At 39.6% G+C, this 17,207-nt stretch overlaps 1 protein-coding gene across 2 annotated transcripts; it reads left to right on the top strand.

The window, feature by feature from the left end:
• The first annotated feature begins 750 nt into the window (after positions 1-750).
• On the top strand, positions 751-5,465 carry KRT10 (keratin 10). 2 transcript variants are annotated; one of them, XM_037808906.1, is made up of 8 exons: positions 751-1,386; positions 2,181-2,263; positions 2,612-2,768; positions 2,857-3,018; positions 3,110-3,235; positions 3,568-3,785; positions 4,159-4,574; positions 4,876-5,465. In XM_037808906.1, the coding sequence occupies exons 1-8, from the start codon at positions 751-753 to the stop codon at positions 4,980-4,982; spliced, it is 1,905 nt and encodes a 634-aa protein (XP_037664834.1). In that variant the 3' UTR covers positions 4,983-5,465. The 2 variants fall into 2 exon arrangements, 1 of the variants encoding a protein (XP_037664834.1); XR_005212660.1 differs by lacking the exons at positions 751-1,386; positions 2,181-2,263; positions 2,612-2,768; ... (1 more) ...; positions 3,110-3,235; positions 3,568-3,785 and having other exon boundaries at positions 4,413-4,554.
• Positions 5,466-17,207: the final 11,742 nt, after the last annotated feature.

Raw genomic sequence — 17,207 nt, 5'->3', positions numbered from 1 at the left:
TTCAGATTTTTTAATATAAAAACTAACAGTATCATTAAATTATAAGATTTCTCAATCATAACTCACTTCCAATTTCCTAGGTAAAATACCAATATACTCTAATTCTCCAAATAAATTAAAAGATAAATATACAAATTTCCTAAATTGTGCTTTTACAGCTTTAACTTTTTACGTGCTGGAGCTTTTGAACAGTACTTAATGGTTTGGTATATGTTTTTTATTTTCTTTTGGAGTGGTTACTGTTTTCTACAAGATTCTTACTACAAAATGATTTTGGCAGATTTTTTCAATTTGTTGCTCCAATAAATTAGAACTATTTAAAACTGAATTTGAAAAATCTTACTTTAGTTATAATTTTTGTGGTTAAAATTCTCTTTTCCAAAATGTGCAAACATTCTGAGAAACCTGAACTAGTACTGAGAAAAACAGGATTTTAATAGTGGCTCAATGTTCTTCAAAGGATGAAAAAGGACAATGAAAGATATGCTCATCTGAACTCCACCCATTTTCAATTTCCACATAGCAAACATTCTGTTTGTTCCTAAGGCAAATTCAGAACCATACATATCAGGATTGGTTATTAACAAAGATAATTTATGCAATCCTAAGCCAAAGATGCTAAATTGGCAAAAACAAAACCATGCAAGTAAGCAAATGCTAACACACGTGTGACATGCCCTCTCAGTATATAAGGGCTTGTCACTGTCCTTGGAGAGCAGGCATTCCCTGGGCTAACTCGACAGCATCACCATGTCTGTTCGATACAGCTCAAGCAAGCAATACTCTTCCTCCCGAAGTGGAGGAGGAGGAGGAGGAGGAGGAGGAGGAGGATCATCCCTCAAAATTTCAAGGAGCAAAGGCTCCAGTGGTGGAGGATATAGCTCAAGGGGGTTCAGTGGTGGCTCTTGTAGCCGTGGGAGCTCTGGTGGGAGCATGTTAGGAACCGTGTTCGGTAGCCATGGAGGAGGTTTTGGTGAAAGCAGCTTTGGAGGAGGCAGCTTTTGCGGAGGAGGCGGCTTTGGAGGAGGCGGCTTTGGTGGAGGCAGCTATGGAGGAGGCAGCTATGGAGGCGGCAGCTTTGGAGGAGGGAGCTTTGGTGGAGGCAGCTTTGGCGGAGGCAGCTTTGGAGGAGGCAGCTTTGGAGGAGGCTATGGTGGTGGATTTGGAGGAGACGGTGGCCTTCTATCTGGAAATGAAAAGACAACCATGCAGAATCTGAATGACCGCCTGGCTTCCTACTTGGACAAAGTTCGGGCTCTGGAAGACTCAAACCATGAGCTAGAAAGCAAAATCAAGGAGTGGTATGAGAAGCATGGCCACACAGGCCAAGGTGAGACTCCTGACTACAGCAACTATTACAAAACCATCCAAGACCTGAAAAAGGAGGTAAGGGACATTTTTAAATCCAACTTTAGGCCTATTTCTTATGCATGTAATTCAATTAGATGACTCTAAATTAAGCACAATATGGCTGTTCACTGTTTTTGCCTATGTTACTTTCTTGCATCCAAAAATAATAGTCTCATCAAAAATGAATATTTGTGAGAGTATAGTCATGACAATCTTCATTCAACATGTGTTGGGTGTCTTACAAGGTGGCAGATTACTTAGAATTTTTTAGAATTTAGTGAGTGCATAGAGTTCATAGTTAAAATATATCAGATCATTCACGAATGTAGAAACAAAGAATTAGTAAATGAAACAGAAGGAAATATTATGCAGACTGATAACAAATAAAACATACTCACTACCAGTATGTCCAGGAATTCTCCATTAAGGAAATGAGATACTGAGGGCCTTCATGAAGTGGACCTACCATGTATCAGTTTGGAGTGTATTTACTTGAAAGTATTCATAACAAGTCAAACCAAACAGGTGTGAGTTGGTACAAGGGTTGGTTGAAATAGACAGATATCACAATATAAAACAGGGGGACACACTGGTAGGAACACATTTATATAATTTCAGTTAGTTCTCAGAAAGGGATGACAGAGAAATTTCAAAAGAACAAATGATTTAAAATTAAGCATATGTATAAACCTGCAATATTTCACATTTAAAATAATATATTCCTCAAAAAGTTTGTGAGAGAACAGCATTAAAATGCTGTGCATTTTTGCCCCTATAAAAGCCACACCTCCATCTGGCCTCTTTTTAAATAACTGTGCCTCTCTCTCCAGATCCTTGATCGCACAATTGATAATGCCAATGTCCTACTCCAGGCAGACAATGCCAGACTGGCAGCTGATGACTTCAGGATGAAGTAAGCTAAGTGACTATAGTACACAAATACATCGGTTGTTTTTAACAATGACTTTTGATGCCAACCATAGTATTTACATTTTCCTGAATTCATTCAAAGTTAAATATCATTGGAGTTGTCTGAGAAATTTTCAATTTCACTTTTACCTTTTTGGCAATATTAAAGGAAGAAAATCCATTTAAAGCAATTGCTAAACTTCTTTGCATTAAACTAATATCTCTATGTGAATTAGTATATAAATGTTGCCATGATATGAAATCAACTCTGTATTTGCTTTAAACATTCTCTGCCAAGATACACCTCCTTCATATGAGTTAAGAGCCACTATTTGTATCATGCACATTTCAGGTACGAGAATGAGCTGACCCTGCGCCAGGGTGTGGAGGCCGACATCAACGGGCTGCGCAGGGTGCTGGACGAGCTGACCCTGGCCAAGTCTGATCTGGAAATGCAGATCGAAAGCCTGACTGAGGAGTTAAGCTACATGAAGAAGAACCACGAGGAGGTGATACTAAAGTTAAACTTCTCCAAGCCAAAAAAGAGCTCACTGTTATCAATGAGAAGTCATTAAATTTTTCCTGTTCCTCAAATAGGAAATGAGAGACCTTCGAAATGTGTCCACTGGTGATGTCAATGTGGAAATGAACGCTGCCCCTGGTGTGGATCTGACTCAACTTCTTAATAACATGAGAAGCCAGTATGAACAAGTTGCTGAACAAAACCGCAAAGATGCTGAAAACTGGTTCAATGAAAAGGTAAGCAGATCTTCCTTCAGGGTGAATACCATGGAGGTTTTGTTACCATTTCAGAATTTTCTCATCTTTCCCCTGTTTTTTAATACTCCAGAGCAAGGAACTGACTTCAGAAATCGACAGTAACATTCAACAAGTGTCCAGCTATAAAACTGAGATTACCGATTTGAGACGCACTGTTCAAGGTTTGGAGATAGAACTACAGTCTCAATTGGCTCTGGTATGTTAATAACACACTCTCTTGAAATGACTTCAACTTAACCATACAAAATTTCAGGCTCACATATGAATGGCAATAGTTAAGATATACAACAGGAGAAAAATGCCGAGTTGGAGTAATAAAGTAGAAATTAAACTGGACCTCTACCTTAATGGGAAGGAAAGTATTATTGGCACTGATCTAAAAGTGACGGAAATTGAAATGCTGTCATAAACATAAAACAAATTCTATTCATTTTCTTTATTCTTCTCTACGATTTCTTACTAAGTTATTAAGTAGCTTCACTGTACTCAACAATGTGACCCATAAGCAACAATATGTTCTCTTTTCAGAAACAATCCCTAGAAGCCTCCCTGGCAGAAACAGAAGCTCGCTACTGTGTGCAGCTCGCACAGATTCAGGCCCAGATCACTGCTCTGGAAGAACAACTGCAACAGATTCGAGCTGAAACCGAGTGCCAGAATAATGAGTACCAAATACTCCTGGATGTTAAGATACGACTGGAGGCTGAAATTCAAACCTACCGCAGCCTGTTAGACGGAGAGGGAAGGTAAATTTAAAAACTGAAAAAAAAATCCCAAGCTGTGCTTTGATCCAATAATCCATATAGCAAAACTTCTCCAAAATCCCTAGGAAGTGCGGAGAAAGGGTAAAGAGGAGGTAGGAAGCGGAAAACACAAAAAGGGGTATGCAACCAGTCTCAATTTCTCATGAATTTAGCCCAAGAATGATCCTTGGAATTGTATATGTTAAAATTTGTATGTTAAAATTGTTGAAAAGGACGCATGTAATATACATACGGGGCAAGGCTGGATTTTTCTTTCGAAACTTTCGCTTATTTTCTAAAGTAACGATAATCTGGGAAGCGAGCCACAGTTTTGCAATGTTAACATTAACCAAACGTTAACTCTCAACCCCTTTAGTTCCGGCGGCGGCGGGCGGCGGGGTGGCGGCGGCTACGGCGGCGGCGGCTACGGCGGCGGGAGTTCCGGCGGCGGCGGCGGCTACGGCTACGGCGGCGGGAGTTCCGGCGGCGGCGGCAGCTACGGCGGCGGGAGTTCCGGCGGCGGGAGTTCCGGTGGCATCAGCTACGGCGGCGGCGGTTCCGGCGGCGGCGGTTCCGGCGGCGGTAGCTACGGCGGCGGCGGCTCCGGCGGCGGCGGTTCCGGCGGCGGCAGCTACGGTGGCGGGAGTTCCGGTGGTGCCAGTTCCGGCGGCGGCTACGGGGGTAGCAGCTCCAGCGGAGGCCAGAGCGGAAGTGGGGGCTACAAGTCCTCCTCTTCCGGGTCAGCTGGAGAGTCTTCATCTAAAGGCCCAAGGTCAGCAGAAATTAGCTGGGGTAATCAGAATCAGTTTTAACCTTTTTGTGACGGCTTTGTTGCTTTTTAAGTTCTAGAGCTATTTAAAAAATACAGATCTCACCGCTCCCATCTGCGTTTTTTTAACAATCTATGTTTACTCTTGATACCAATCTTGAAGGAAAAGTGGCGTGATTTAAATGCCATAGCCTGAACAATGGAAGTTTAATTTTTTTAGTTTATTGTATTTTCTTTAAAAAAATATTTTTATTTAGTTTAATTAGCAAAGAACCCCTACAAATTGCTTAGTCTAAATTTCTTTTTTTTTTAATTCACATGCAGATACTAAGAAAACCAGAGTAATCAAGACAGTTATTGAAGAGGTGGCACCTGATGGTAGAGTCCTTTCATCCATGGTTGAATCAGAAACCGAGAAACACTACTATTAAGCCGCACCTAGAGGAAAGATTCTCCCTATACAAAGGCCATTATATGCAGATGCATGGAAAACAAAATCTCCAGGAAAACACTTCGATCTTAATGGTCTATGGAATCAGGTTTACTCCTTGAAAATAAGATGTCTAAAAGGTGTTTTGTGGTTTCTATACTTCTTTTCACTTTACCAGAAAGTGTTCTTTAATGGAAAAATAGAAAAACTTTCTGTTCTCATGTATTGATGAATTTCAATAAACTTTCTTACTGATGCAAACTATCCAACTTCATCAGAATTGTCTTTACTTAAATTTGATGATATTTTTAACATTAAAAGTAGTCAGCCATAGCATTTTAAGGTTCATTTATACAAAAATTCTGAAGACTGAATTACTGTAATTATGATTTCTCATAATACAGTTTTTTAATCTTGTGGGTATGTACAGAACCAATGTCATATCACTGAGTAAGAAGTCCAGGAGTTCCCAAACTTACTTTTTCTTAAAGACACATAATATGTGGATATTTCCTGGCTTTTGAGATATCAGGAATAAGATTTCCAAAATAAAATTAATTGAAGGTCTCTCGTTTTCTGATGACATGACCTCTCATGTTTATTTGCCCTAATTTACTTTCCGTTACTATAGTCCTATGCCCGATTGTGATGCAGTTTAAGCGATATCTCCCAATACCTGCCCAGTAAAATCATACCACCCCCATCAGAATTGTTTGTTGTCTAACAGATGAACATTATGTGAAATGCACTGTCAGGACATTGTGATTCTGGTATGACCAAAGGGATACCTCTTAAGTCTCTTGCTTCCCCGCTCTGTCCAATGATCAGTACTAAAGATCTGTTACTTGCAGCTTCATCCCAACTACATCTCTCAGCTAATTAGAATGCAATCTGACATTACTTAGTACTCTGCTAGTGTTTGAGTAGCTAGAGTTAGTCTGTGCCCTTATCACCAAGTACCAGTCTTCCTCTATCATTACTCATTTGAACCCCAGTTTTCCTCAGGATCTGAGCCCTAATCCACAGGCCATTTGCTTGGGACTCCCACTGCTGGGTAGATCCTACCCTCCGTACTCCAAATTGGTGACTAGGGATGGGCTTTTCTATAAAGGCTCTGATCTACCTGATACTAAGCATTACCAAATCCCAGAGACTTCAGTCACCATTTCCCAAGTGTAGTTCAAGTACTTCCTCATATGTGGATATTTTTATCAGCCCATTTTGGGGACCAGTCTTCTAAGGTCTGTTGAAATCCCAGTGCCAAATGGTAAACCCTAAAACACAGAGGTGTTGCTGGATAAGGACTCTGAGCTGATGCTGAATGTAACCCGATATTAGATGGTGTTCAAAAACACTACCTTTTAAATTAGTTATTATCTAATTAACAAAGTTAATCAGGTCCCTTGGAACCTACAGTATACATATATGAGATGGTCATTCTCCTTATTCTGAAGAAATAAATGTTTTCATATTCAAGGACACTAATTTGAGACAAAAGTGCCATTATGAAATGATTGTGCTTGTTATTAAGTGTCTCTTCTACCCATCCTTTCCCTCTCGCATCAGCTGGTCAGAGTTCTTTATCTTGTTGAGTGCTGATTCAAACCTTCATTCCTGAAAGGTCTGAATCCATAGTGGTCCTGTCTTCTTGCCTTTTTAATCTTCCAATACCTCCTTAAAATGTTCTTTATATTAAACTCATTCTGAGAAAGTGCTTCCTGTTTTCACTACTGGACCCTGACTGATACAATGATTTAATAAACCTATCCTGTCTAAACTACTTGATTTTAACAAGTACATTGGTATTTATAGTAAAAAAAAATTATTTTTAACTGTGCAGGTCACTATTTTTACTACATAGACTTGGATTGTGGATATAGGCTAAAGTTGTTATGGAATCCTGCTATTAAGCAGGCCAGTGCCCAATGAAACTGGCAGAGTCAAAATGGCACCCATGTGGAATCATACTACATGCCAAAATCTTGTTTCTCCAAAGATGTTCTCTCATACTGCTAAAGGCCTTAAAGCTTTGCCCCCCATCCTTTGTCCACGATGACTTGATATTTTGCTTGGGAGTGAGGTAGCAATTTTACTAGGGTCACTTTATAGAGGAAGTAGTTTGGTCAATATTACCTACATGTGATGCATCTGATGCATCAGTATTTCCCATACAAATTGCAACTTGAAAGAGAGAATTAGCAAAGGAGCTCATAAGCAGTCATGAGCATACATTTCAGAGTCAGTGATCTTTGGACTTCATATTCTGGCACTGGTATTTACAAGTTACATCAACCCTTCTCAGTTTGCATTCTCTTTTCTATACATTCTGGATAGTAACTACTTCATATGAGATTGTTATGGTGATAAAATGAGGTAATACCTATAAAGCCCTAAGAAAAATGCTTAGCATACAGTGTGTATGAAGAAACAGTTTTCTGGTTTGCTAATGCTGCTAGAATGCAAAATACCAGAAATGGATTGGCTTTTATAAGGGGGGATTATTTGGTTACAAAGTTACAGTCTTTAGGCCGTGAAAATGTCCAAATGAAGGCATCAACACAAGTATACCTTCACTGAAGGAAGGCCAATGGCACCCAGAAAACCCCTGTTAGCTAGGAAGTCACTGTGGCTGACATCTGCTGATCCCAGGTTGTGTTCCAGCTCCACTCTCAGCTCCTGTGCTTTCTTCAAAGTGTCTCTCTTGGCTGCAGCTAACATCAGGGGTCCACAATTCCAAGCATCTCTGAGCTAAGCCAGCAAGCATCTCGGCCTGTGTGGCTCTTTTTAAAGTACCCCAGTAAAACTAATCAAGACCCATGCTGAATGGGTGGGGCCAGACTTCCAAGGAAACATTCAATCAAGAGGTCACACCGTAATCAAAGGTGTCACTCACAGCTAGGTGAGTCACATTTCCATGGAAACAACCTAATCCCAGTATCCCACAAGATTGGATTAAAAGATCATGGCGGGAGGCGGGGCAAGATGGCAGACTGGTGAGCTGTAAGTTTTAGTTACTCCTCCAGGAAAGTAGGTAAAAAGCCAGGAACTGCGTGGACTGGACACCACAGAGCAATCTGTCTTTGGGCATACTTCATACAACACTCATGAAAACGTGGAACTGCTGAGATCAGCGAAATCTGTAAGTTTTTGCGGCCAGGGGACCCGCGCCCCTCCCTGCCAGGCTCAGTCCCGGGGGAGGAGGGGCTGTCAGCTCCGGGAAGGAGAAGGGAGAACTGCAGTGGCTGCTCTTATGGGAAACTCATTCTACTGATTCAAACTCCAACCATAGATAGACTGAGACCAGACACCAGAGACTCTGAGAGCAGCCAGCCCAGCAGAGAGGAGACAGGCATAGAAAAAAAACAACACGAAAAACTCCAAAATAAAAGCAGAGGATTTTTGGAGTTCTGGTGAACACAGAAAGGGGAAGGGCGGAGCTCAGGCCTTGAGGTGCATATGCAAATCCTGAAGCAAAGCTGATCTCTCTGCCCTGTGGACCTTTCCTTAATGGCTCTGGTTGCTTTGTCTATTAGCATTTCAATAACCCATTAGATCTCTGAGGAGGGCCGTTTTTTTTTTTTTTTTTTTTTTTAAATCCTTTTTTCTTTTTCTAAAACAATTACTCTAAGAAGCCCAATACAGAAAGCTTCAAAGAATTGCAATTTGGGCACATCAAGTCAAGAGCAGAACTAAGAGAGCTCTGAGACAAAAGGCAATAATCCAGTGGCTGAGAAAATTCACTAAACACCACAACTTCCCAAGAAAAGGGGGGTGTCCGCTCACAGCCACCATCCTGGTGGACAGGAAACACTCCTGCCCATCGCCAGCCCCATAGCCCAGAGCTGCCCCAGACAACCCAGTGTGACGGAAGTGCTTCAAATAACAGGCACACACCACAAAACTGGGCGTGGACATTAGCCTTCCCTGAAACCTCAGCTGAATGTCCCAGAGCTGGGAAGGTGGAGCACTGTGAATTAACAAAGCCCCATTCAGCCATCATTTGAGCAGACTGGGAGCCTCCCTACACAGCCCAGCAGCCCAGAACTGCCCTGGGAGGACGGCACTCACCTGTGACATAGCACAGTCATCCCTCAACAGAGGACCCGGGGTGCACAGGCTGGAAGAGGGGCCTACTTGCAAGTCTCAGGAGCCATACGCCAATACCAAAGACTTGTGGGTCAGTGGCAGAGACAAACTGTGGCAGGACTGAACTGAAGGATTAGACTATTGCAGCAGCTTTAAAACTCTAGGATCATCAGGGAGATTTGATTGTTAGGGCCACCCCCCCTCCCCGACTGCCCAGAAACATGCCCCACATACAGGGCAGGCAACACCAACTACACACGCAAGCTTGGTACACCAATTGGGCCCCACAAGACTCACTCCCCCACTCACCAAAAAGGCTAAGCAGGGGAGAACTGGCTTGTGGAGAACAGGTGGCTCGTGGACGCCACCTGCTGGTTAGTTAGAGAAAGTGTACTCCACGAAGCTGTAGATCTGATAAATTAGAGATAAGGACTTCAATAGGTCTACAAACCCTAAAAGAACCCTATCAAGTTTAGCAAATGCCACGAGGCCAAAAACAACAGAAAATTATAAAGCATATGAAAAAACCAGACGATATGGATAACCCAAGCCCAAGCACCCAAATCAAAAGACCAGAAGAGACACAGCACCTAGAGCAGCTACTCAAAGAACTAAAGATGAACAATGAGACCATACTACGGGATATGAAGGAAATCAAGAAGACCCTAGAAGAGCATAAAGAAGACATTGCAAGACTAAATAAAAAAATGGATGATCTTATGGAAATTAAAGAAACTGTTGACCAAATTAAAAAGATTCTGGACACTCATAGTACAAGACTAGAGGAAGTTGAACAATGAATCAGTAACCTGGAAGATGACAGAATGGAAAATGAAAGCATAAAAGAAAGAATGGGGAAAAAAATTGAAAAACTCAAAATGGACTTCAGGGATATGATAGATAATATGAAACGTCCGAATATAAGACTCATTGGTGTCCCAGAAGGGGAAGAAAAGGTAAAGGTCTAGGAAGAGTATTCAAAGAAATTGTTGGGGAAAACTTCCCAAATCTTCTAAACAACATAAATACACAAATCATAAATGCTCAGCGAACTCCAAATAGAATAAATCCAAAAAAACCCACTCCGAGACATATACTGATCACACTGTCAAACATAGAAGAGAAGGAGCAAGTTCTGAAAGCAGCAAGAGAAAAGCAATTCACCACATACAAAGGAAACAGCATAAGACTAAGTAGTGACTACTCAGCAGCCACCATGGAGGCAAGAAGGCAGTGGCACGATATATTTAAAATTCTGAGTGAGAGGAATTTCCAGCCAAGAATACTTTATCCAGCAAAGCTCTCCTTCAAATTTGAGGGAGAGCTTAAATTTTTCACAGACAAAGAAATGCTGAGAGAATTTGCTAACAAGAGACCTGCCCTACTGGAGATACTAAAGGGAGCCCTACAGACAGAGAAACAAAGACAGGACAGAGAGACTTGGAGAAAGGTTCAGTACTAAAGAGATTCGGTATGGGTACAATAAAGGATATTAATAGAGAGAGGGAAAAATATGGCAAACATAAACCAAAGGATAAGATGGCCGATTCAAGAAATGCCTTCACGGTTTTAACGTTGAATGTAAATGGATTAAACTCCCCAATTAAAAGATATAGATTCGCAGAATGGATCAAAAAAAATGAACCATCAATATGTTGCATACAAGAGACTCATCTTACACACAGGGACACAAAGAAACTGAAAGTGAAAGGATGGAAAAAAATATTTCATGCAAGCTACAGCCAAAAGAAAGCAGGTGTAGCAATATTAATCTCAGATAAAATAGACTTCAAATGCAGGGATGTTTTGAGAGACAAAGAAGGCCACTACATACTAATAAAAGGGGCAATTCAGCAAGAAGAAATAACAATCGTAAATGTCTATGCACCCAATCAAGGTGCCACAAAATACATGAGAGAAACACTGGCAAAACTAAAGGAAGCAATTGATGTTTCCACAATAATTGTGGGAGACTTCAACACATCACTCTCTCCTATAGATAGATCAACCAGACAGAAGACCAGTAAGGAAATTGAAAACCTAAACAATCTGATAAATGAATTAGATTTAACAGACATCTACAGGACATTGCATCCCAAATCACCAGGATACACATACTTTTCTAGTGCTCACGGAACTTTCTCCAGAATAGATCATATGCTGGGACATAAAACAAGCCTCAATAAATTTAAAAAGATTGAAATTATTCAAAGCACATTCTCTGACCACAATGGAATACAATTAGAAGTCAATAACCATCAGAGACTTAGAAAATTCACAAATACCTGGAGGTTAAACAACACACTCCTAAACAATCAGTGGGTTAAAGAAGAAATAGCAAGAGAAATTGCTAAATATATAGAGACGAATGAAAATGAGAACACAACATACCAAAACCTATGGGATGCAGCAAAAGCAGTGCTAAGGGGGAAATTTATAGCACTAAACGCATATATTAAAAAGGAAGAAAGAGCCAAAATCAAAGAACTAATGGATCAACTGAAGAAGCTAGAAAATGAACAGCAAACCAATCCTAAACCAAGTACAAGAAAAGAAATAACAAGGATTAAAGCAGAAATAAATGACATAGAGAACAAAAAAACAATAGAGAAGATAAATATCACCAAAAGTTGGTTCTTTGAGAAGATCAACAAGATTGACAAGCCCCTAGCTAGACTGACAAAATCAAAAAGAGAGAAGACCCACATAAACACAATAATGAATGAAAAAGGTGACATAACTGCAGGTCCTGAAGAAATTAAAAAAAATATAAGAGGATATTATGAACAACTGTATGGCAACAAACTGGATAATGTAGAAGAAATGGACAATTTCCTGGAAACATATGAACAACCTAGACTGACCAGAGAAGAAATAGAAGACCTCAACCAACCCATCACAAGCAAAGAGATCCAATCAGTCATCAAAAATCTTCCCACAAATAAATGCCCAGGGCCAGATGGCTTCACAGGGGAATTCTACCAAACTTTCCAGAAAGAACTGACACCAATCTTACTCAAACTCTTTCAAAACATTGAAAAAAATGGAACACTACCTAACTCATTTTATGAAGCTAACATCAATCTAATACCAAAACCAGGCAAAGATGCTACAAAAAAGGAAAACTACCGGCCAATCTCCCTAATGAATATAGATGCAAAAATCCTCAACAAAATACTTGCAAATCGAATCCAAAGACACATTAAAAAAATCATACACCATGACCAAGTGGGGTTCATTCCAGGCATGCAAGGATGGTTCAACATAAGAAAAACAATCAATGTATTACAACACATTAAAAACTCGAAAGGGAAAAATCAATTGATCATCTCAATAGATGCTGAAAAAGCATTTGACAAAATCCAACATCCCTTTTTGATAAAAACACTTCAAAAGGTAGGAATTGAAGGAAACTTCCTCAACATGATAAAGAGCATATATGAAAAACCCACAGCCAGCATAGTACTCAATGGTGAGAGACTGAAAGCCTTCCCTCTAAGATCAGGAACAAGTCAAGGATGCCCGCTGTCACCACTGTTATTCAACATTGTGCTGGAAGTGCTAGCCAGGGCAATCCGGCAAGACAAAGAAATAAAAGGCATCCAAATTGGAAAAGAAGAAGTAAAACTGTCATTGTTTGCAGATGATATGATCTTATATCTAGAAAACCCTGAGAAATCAACGATACAGCTACTAGAGCTAATAAACAAATTTAGCAAAGTAGCGGGATACAAGATTAATGCACATAAGTCAGTAATGTTTCTATATGCTAGAAATGAACAAACTGAAGAGACACTCAAGAAAAAGATACCATTTTCAATAGCAACTAAAAAAAATCAAGTACCTAGGAATAAACTTAACCAAAGATGTAAAAGACCTATACAAAGAAAACTACATAACTCTACTAAAAGAAATAGAAGGGGACCTTAAAAGATGGAAAAATATTCCATGTTCATGGATAGGAAGGCTAAATGTCATTAAGATGTCAATTCTACCCAAACTCATCTACAGATTCAATGCAATCCCAATCAAAATTCCAACAACCTACTTTGCAGACTTGGAAAAGCTAGTTATCAAATTTATTTGGAAAGGGAAGATGCCTCGAATTGCTAAAGACACTCTAAAAAAGAAAAACGAAGTGGGAGGACTTACACTCCCTGACTTTGAAGCTTATTATAAAGCCACAGTTGACAAAACAGCATGGTACTGGCACAAAGATAGACATATAGATCAATGGAATCGAATTGAGAATTCAGAGATAGACCCTCAGATCTATGGCCAACTGATCTTTGATAAGGCCCCCAAAGTCACCGAACTGAGCCATAATGGTCTTTTCAACAAATGGGGCTGGGAGAGTTGGATATCCATATCCAAAAGAATGAAAGAGGACCCCTACCTCACCCCCTACACAAAAATTAACTCAAAATGGACCAAAGATCTCAATATAAAAGAAAGTACCATAAAACTCCTAGAAGATAATGTAGGAAAACATCTTCAAGACCTTGTATTAGGAGGCCACTTCCTAGACTTTACACCCAAAGCACAAGCAACAAAAGAGAAAATAGATAAATGGGAACTCCTCAAGCTTAGAAGTTTCTGCACCTCAAAGGAATTTCTCAAAAAGGTAAAGAGGCAGCCAACTCAATGGGAAAAAATTTTTGGAAACCATGCATCTGACAAAAGACTGATATCTTGCATATACAAAGAAATCCTACAACTCAATGACAATAGTACAGACAGCCCAATTATAAAATGGGCAAAAGATATGAAAAGACAGTTCTCTGAAGAGGAAATACAAATGGCCAAGAAACACATGAAAAAATGTTCAGCTTCACTAGCTATTAGAGAGATGCAAATTAAGACCACAATGAGATACCATCTAACACCGGTTAGAATGGCTGCCATTAAACAAACAGGAAACTACAAATGCTGGAGGGGATGTGGAGAAATTGGAACTCTTATTCATTGTTGGTGGGACTGTATAATGGTTCAGCCACTCTGGAAGTCAGTCTGGCAGTTCCTTAGAAAACTAGATATAGAGCTACCATTCGATCCAGCGATTGCACTTCTCGGTATATACCCGGAAGATCGGAAAGCAGTGACACGAACAGATATCTGCACGCCAATGTTCATAGCAGCATTATTCACAATTGCCAAGAGATGGAAACAACCCAAATGCCCTTCAACAGATGAGTGGATAAATAAAATGTGGTATATACACACGATGGAATACTATGCGGCAGTAAGAAGGAACGATCTGGTGAAACATATGACAACATGGATGAACCTTGAAGACATAATGCTGAGCGAAATAAGCCAGGCACAAAAAGAGAAATATTATATGCTACCACTAATGTGAACTTTGAAAAATGTAAAACAAATGGTTTATAATGTAGAATGTAGGGGAACTAGCAATAGAGAGCAATTAAGGAGGGGGGAACAATAATCCAAGAAGAACAGATAAGCTATTTAACGTTCTGGGGATGCCCAGAAATGACTATGGTCTGTTAATTTCTGATGGATGTAGTAGGAACAAGTTCACAGAAATGTTGCTATATTATGTAACTTTCTTGGGGTAAAGTAGGAACATGTTGGAAGTTAAGCAGTTATCTTAGGTTAGTTGTCTTTTTCTTACTCCCTTGTTATGGTCTCTTTGAAATGTTCTTTTATTGTATGTTTGTTTTCTTTTTAACTTTTTTTTTCATACAGTTGATTTAAAAAAGAAGGGAAAGTTAAAAAGAAAAAAGAAAAAAGAAAAAAGACAAACAAGGAAAAAAAAAAAAAAGATGTAGTGCCCCCTTGAGGAGCCTGTGGAGAATGCAGGGGTATTCGCCTACCCCACCTCCATGGTTGCTAACATGACCACAGACATAGGGGACTGGTGGTTTGATGGGTTGAGCCCTCTACCATAAGTTTTATCCTTGGGAAGACAGTTGCTGCAAAGGAGAGGCTAGGCCTCCCTGTATTTGTGCCTAAGAGTCTCCTCCTGAATGCCTCTTTGTTGCTCAGATGTGGCCCTCTCTCTCTGGCTAAGCCAACTTGAAAGGTGAAATCACTGCCCTCCCCCCTACATGGGATCAGACACCCAGGGAAGTGAATCTCCCTGGCAATGTGGAATATGACTCCCGGGGAGGAATGTAGACCCGGCATCGTGGGATGGAGAACATCTTCTTGACCAAAAGGGGGATGTGAAAGGAAATGAAATAAGCTTCAGTGGCAGAGAGATTCCAAAACGAGCCGAGAGATCACTCTGGTGGGCACTCTTACGCACACTTTAGACAACCTTTTTTAGGTTCTAAAGAATTGGGGTAGCTGGTGGTGGATACCTGAAACTATTAAACTACAACCCAGAACCCATGAATCTCGAAGACAGTTGTATAAAAATGTAGCTTATGAGGGGTGACAATGGGATTGGGAAAGCCATAAGGACCAAACTCTACTTTGTCTAGTTTATGGATGGATGTGTAGAAAAGTAGGGGAAGGAAACAAACAGACAAAGGTACCCAGGGTTCTTTTTTACTTCAATTGCTCTTTTTCACTCTAATTATTATTCTTGTTATTTTTGTGTGTGTGCTAATGAAGGTGTCAGGGATTGATTTAGGTGATGAATGTACAACTATGTAATGGTACTGCAAACAATCGAAAGTACAATTTGTTTTGTATGACTGCGTGGTATGTGAATATATCTCAATAAAATGATGATTAAAAAAAAAAAAAAAAAAAAAAAGATCATGGCTTTTTCTTGGGGAACATAATATATCCAAACTGGCACAACAGTGTTACTACTCATCTTCAGAGAAATAAGCCTACAGACTAAATAACCTATTTTCTCCAAGGATGGACATAAGCATCGCCATAAATTGCAAAAGTCACTGTTAATCTGTTCTGCCAAGGTCAGGTTGTTGTCTTAAGGCTGCAAAATTGAATTCCAGACAGTGGCAATAAATCATGAGAGCATGTCACGAAAGAAGAGTAATCAAATCCTGTAAACCCAATAAAAATAAAGCAGGATTTTTATGAAAGAGAGTATGCAAGACCAGAAGTTTGCCCCAAAGGTTTGAGATAGTGACCATTCCCAATAGCTACAACTCTGCCACCTGACCACGACTGGGCTGTGCCCTTGAGTGACAAAAGGAATCAGGTTATAACAACAGAAGTAAAGACATGATACATGTGAAAGCCTTTTGCAAACCAAAAGACCACAAAAATTAAGACAGTGGAGAGAGTAAGATCCTAAGTAAACAGAGAATTAACAGTTCAGATTGCTCCAGAAGGCAGTATGGCATAAAGAAAGACCACACAAACTTTTTGAGATGAGAGCAACATGGATTTAAATTCTGATAAGGAAACCCTAGAAAGTGATTTAACCTTTCTAAACTCTGATTTCCTCACTTCAAATGAACACGTACTTAGGGATAAATCTAACAAAATATGTGCAAGATTTGTATGCTAAAAACTTCGAAACATCGGTGAGAGAAATCAAAGAAGACCTAAATAGACAGATAACATCGTGTTCTTATTTTGGTAAACTCAACACAGTTAAGATGTCCTTTCTTCACAAATTGATCTATAGAGTAAATGCAATCCCAATCAAAATCCCAGCAGGCCTTTTCACAGAAATTGACAAGCTGGTTCTAAAATCTACGTGGAAAAGTAAAGGAACCAGAGGAACCAAAATAATTTTTAAAAAGAAGAAGAGTTTGAGGATTCGCCCCACTTGATTTCAAGACTCACTCTAAAATTAGAGTAATCAAGACAATGTGACAGTAGAGAAAAGGTTAATGGAACAGAATAGAGAGTCCAGAAATAGACTGACACACATTCTCAACTGATATCCAACAAAGGTTCCAGGACAATTTAATGGAAAATTGATATTCTTTTCAACAAATGGTGTTGGAAAAATTGGAAATTCATGTTTTAAAAAAGAAAAGAAAGAAAGAAAAAATAAAAGACCTCAACCCAGGCCTCACAGCATGTAAGAAGATTAACTAAAAATGGACCATTAACTTAAATGTGAGAGCTAAAACTATAAAACTTCTAGAAAAATAAAACATAGTCAAAAACTTGAATAACCTTTAATTAGGCAAAGATTTCTAAGATTTATTACATAACTCACAAAACATACAAACCATAAAATTTT

This window comes from Choloepus didactylus, chromosome 18 (assembly GCF_015220235.1).
Source record: "Choloepus didactylus isolate mChoDid1 chromosome 18, mChoDid1.pri, whole genome shotgun sequence".
In the NCBI taxonomy this organism is placed as follows: Eukaryota; Metazoa; Chordata; class Mammalia; order Pilosa; family Megalonychidae; genus Choloepus; species Choloepus didactylus.
Note: the sequence above shows the minus strand (reverse complement) of the source record. Positions and strands in the feature narration are given on the sequence as shown.

Coding starts and splice junctions, on each gene's coding strand:
- KRT10 (XM_037808906.1), top strand. CDS start 751: ATGTCTGTTCGATACAGCTCAAGCAAGCAATACTCTTCCTCCCGAAGT. Junction 2,264..2,611: donor GCTGATGACTTCAGGATGAA/GTAAGCTAAGTG, acceptor TGCACATTTCAG/GTACGAGAATGAGCTGACCC. Junction 2,769..2,856: donor TGAAGAAGAACCACGAGGAG/GTGATACTAAAG, acceptor TTCCTCAAATAG/GAAATGAGAGACCTTCGAAA.